Here is a 3,332-nt window from a genome sequence, read left to right on the forward strand (position 1 = left end):
TTGACATTCGATTTCAAAATTCAGTAATATTTTTGAGATATGCAATGCGCCCTTTCAACACTTCTTTCCCCAAGCGAGGCAACATAATAATGATTTGCTTGTGCTTGGTTTAACAGAACACTTACTCTCACAGTTAACCAATGACAAAAAGCCTGTTCTAGTTCCTGAAGTTAAAAAAAAAAAAAAAAAAAAAAAAAAGACAAAAATCAAATCTTCGAATAGCCCTTTTGGCCATGATCAGCCTTCTTTCTTGGGAGGCATATTAAGACAGAACAGATTACCTTTGAGGTGAGTTTAGCACTCAAGCGTTCTCTGGGAAATCTATAATACTGGTGGAGAACAGCTTTCCCAAGCCCGAGCAGAGTGCTGGGTGGGATCAGAGCTCAGGAGTAGTGTCTCCCAGTCACCACGCCACCCCCAGCTCTCTTCTGCAGACCACTAAAGGCCCCTGGCTACCTGAACCCCGAAATGAGGCAGTAGAGGATGCTTCTTCAGATACCTCCTTGATGCCAAGGATGTTTCTATGGTAATTCTGCATTCAAAGTTTCAGGCTCGTGCTGCATGAGAGGCCACACCAGGGCCCAAGGAGATGAATAAACCTATCCAAGGTTGTGCATACCCAGAGGGCTTCCGTAATTTTGGGTGCGCAGAAATACAAAGACGGAATAATGACAATGTTGTGCTGCACTTCAATTGTTGAATTACTTCAATACCTCGCTCACAGATGTGTGCACATGAATCTAATCAACCAAATTCCTCGCAGACAGCAGAGGTTATTTTGAGATACTATTCCTGCTTCTGCTGCAGAAAACGAAGCACCAGCCTTTCACGGCCTCTTGTATACATGGATGTGTGTGTGCACGTGTACACGCATCCCCCCCCCTTCTCTCCATGCACACACACAAAAGCTGAGGATAAGAAGTTTCCTATATATAGCACATTATTCTCAGAAAGATATGAATTCTAGTAACAGACTCGCCTTCTCATAAGAAAAAAAACACACCAAAAACCTGTTTGATTGTTAACCTTTAGGTTAACGTCTATAACAAAAAAAACAACAGGGGAAAAGGAAAGGTAGCACGATGAGAAACAAATACCTGAAGAAAATGAGATTTCTCCGTATCCCTTTAAATCCCAGAAAAGGAAGCTTTTCAGTATCTTTTCTGCTTGAATCAGTTTTTGGGTTAGATCCTAAACCAGCACATTCAACTCTTCAATTTTTGCTGTTCAATAGTAGGGGCTTACATTGCCTTTTAAATGCATACAAAAAAGTCGCATCTTTTTGTTTTCCTTTCCCCCGTGTGTTTGCTGCATACTGACATCAAATCCCTGCAGGCATCCTAAGCTTGCAATTGGAGAAACAGTGCTCTAGGCTTTTCCAAGTGTCTAATACACCTGGATAAAAAGTGCTAATTGTCACCAACTTCCATTAAATGGCAGCAGTAAGGCACGAAATATGCTTGATTTGCAGACGCTAGTGCCACTGGGAGTTAGCAGCAGATTAATAGTTGTGCAGACCTCGAACATTCCCCCGGCACTGCCAGTCTGGGTTTCCAGTGCAACGCCAGATTATGAGGACTTCGTTTTTAGCTTGCTTTCCTAAGGAAATAAGGCTTAGGCAGTTGCACTCTCTCCCTGTGCTTGACTGTCCTACCTTCCCACAATAATTTCTGGTCAATCTGAGTAAGTGTTATAGGAGAGCAGAGGCTGCAAATGTACAATGACCTTAGCGGTTTTGTGAAAAAACAGGCAGCTGGGTAGATATAATCAAGCCTGAGCTTAAGTGATTCAAATATCCTGGCTCTCTAGATTCAGGTATTCTTGCGGACGAACAAACCCTAATTCTGCTCAAGTTTTGTTAGCGCTGAAGGGAGAAGGGAGATGTGCCATATCACATATTCGGCAGGCAGCAGCTCTTGCATTCGACCACCTTTACAGATCACGTGTCAGACTATTCTCCCAGTTTGTGTTTTTTCCTTTTTACAAACCTATATGCCAAATATCCTACTTCAGCTTGAGGCTTTGAGTTGGCATCAGGAGTCAGCTTCTTGCACAGGTACAGTCTTGCTCTGTTTCCTCCAGATAAATTCAGGGCCCAAGACTTTACCTTCCCCTTTCTTCTTGCTCTGCTGCTTGCTGCCATTTCCTTTCTGCTCTTGGCACACATGGGCACGTACTCTTGGGTATGAGGACACCACCCCTATGGCATGCAAGCTTACCGACGGCTCCGGTGGCATTACAAAGCTCACTTCTGCATGCAGCAACACGATCACGGTGAAGGTGAGGGTGAGGTTGAGAGAATGTGTTTCAACACTTCTTTCTTGGTATTTATTACCGTGCCGTAGCATTCCTGCAACCTGGCCTGCTGCTGCTCCAGCTGCTTATGCAAGCTCCTGATTGAGCGCAACAGCAGAAGCCGCCGGTACATAGCTAGCTGGAGCTGGTACTTCTCTTTTTCCTCCTTTTTCTTATTTTCTAAAGTCTCCGTTACTTTTGCAGTCTTCGTCCAACTCGCCCGGCCCAGAGCAGAAGGAGCCGCGCCGCCCGTGGCGCCGCTCCCCGCCGGCCGCACGCGGCAGCCCCCAGGGCCGGCCCGGGGCAGGAGAATGCCAGCCTGCGGGGGCTCGCCAGCCCTGCCGGGCACCCTTGGGACCTGCAGCACCTCTGAACGCGGGTCGCCGTCGCAGCAGGGGCTTTTGGAGCATGGGGAGGCAATGCCCACAGGCTGCAGGTTACTGGCCGCCACGGGGTACGACGAGCCACCAAACGATGCATTTACAGCTGTCGGATGACATTCCGCCAGCCCAGAGGCTGTCCTCTGTGCCTGAGCACCACTAACCATCTCTGGGCCAGCAATGGCTTTTGCCCGGGCCACGGCCTTGCTGGAGAGGATGGACAGTCTTTCTGGCACTGCTGAGCTTCCCTTGTCTTCATTAAGGCTGGCTAATGAAGGGCTGGCAGAGCAACTGGGGGACACCGTTACAGCATCGTGATTTGGAAATGGGTCTTCGTCATCACTCTTATTTTGGATCTCCTCTTCATCTCTTGGCATTACACCTACTGTATCAGCCATTTATTGCATGAGCTACAGAAAGTTTCTGTGGACAAAGTGGAAGCAAGAGGATTTCATTTCCACATACGCACACACAGAAGCCCAGTGCAGAATGACATTTGAAGAAAGAACCAATCTTTATATTTAAGCAATGGACCTATTACTTTTCTAATAAAGCACAACCCTTGGGTCACTCCAGGCCATTTCTTGTGATTTGCATTAGATGTTCTTCGAGACACAACATTAATCCAATAATAATTAAAATGATATACTGTACTAT

The 3,332-nt window shown here is 46.5% G+C and overlaps 1 protein-coding gene across 1 annotated transcript; it reads right to left on the reverse strand.

Moving 5' to 3' along the window:
* Positions 1-2,158: 2,158 nt before the first annotated feature.
* Positions 2,159-3,073, reverse strand: LOC309417604 (uncharacterized protein; the record flags this gene model as incomplete). Its single annotated transcript, XM_082015123.1, has 1 exon — positions 2,159-3,073. The coding sequence occupies one exon, from the start codon at positions 3,071-3,073 to the stop codon at positions 2,270-2,272; it is 804 nt and encodes a 267-aa protein (XP_081871249.1). The 3' UTR covers positions 2,159-2,269.
* Between the last annotated feature and the right edge of the window lie 259 nt (positions 3,074-3,332).

This window comes from Phaethon aethereus (genome assembly GCF_964289735.1).
Source record: "Phaethon aethereus genome assembly, chromosome: 2".
Classification (NCBI taxonomy): Eukaryota; Metazoa; Chordata; class Aves; order Phaethontiformes; family Phaethontidae; genus Phaethon; species Phaethon aethereus.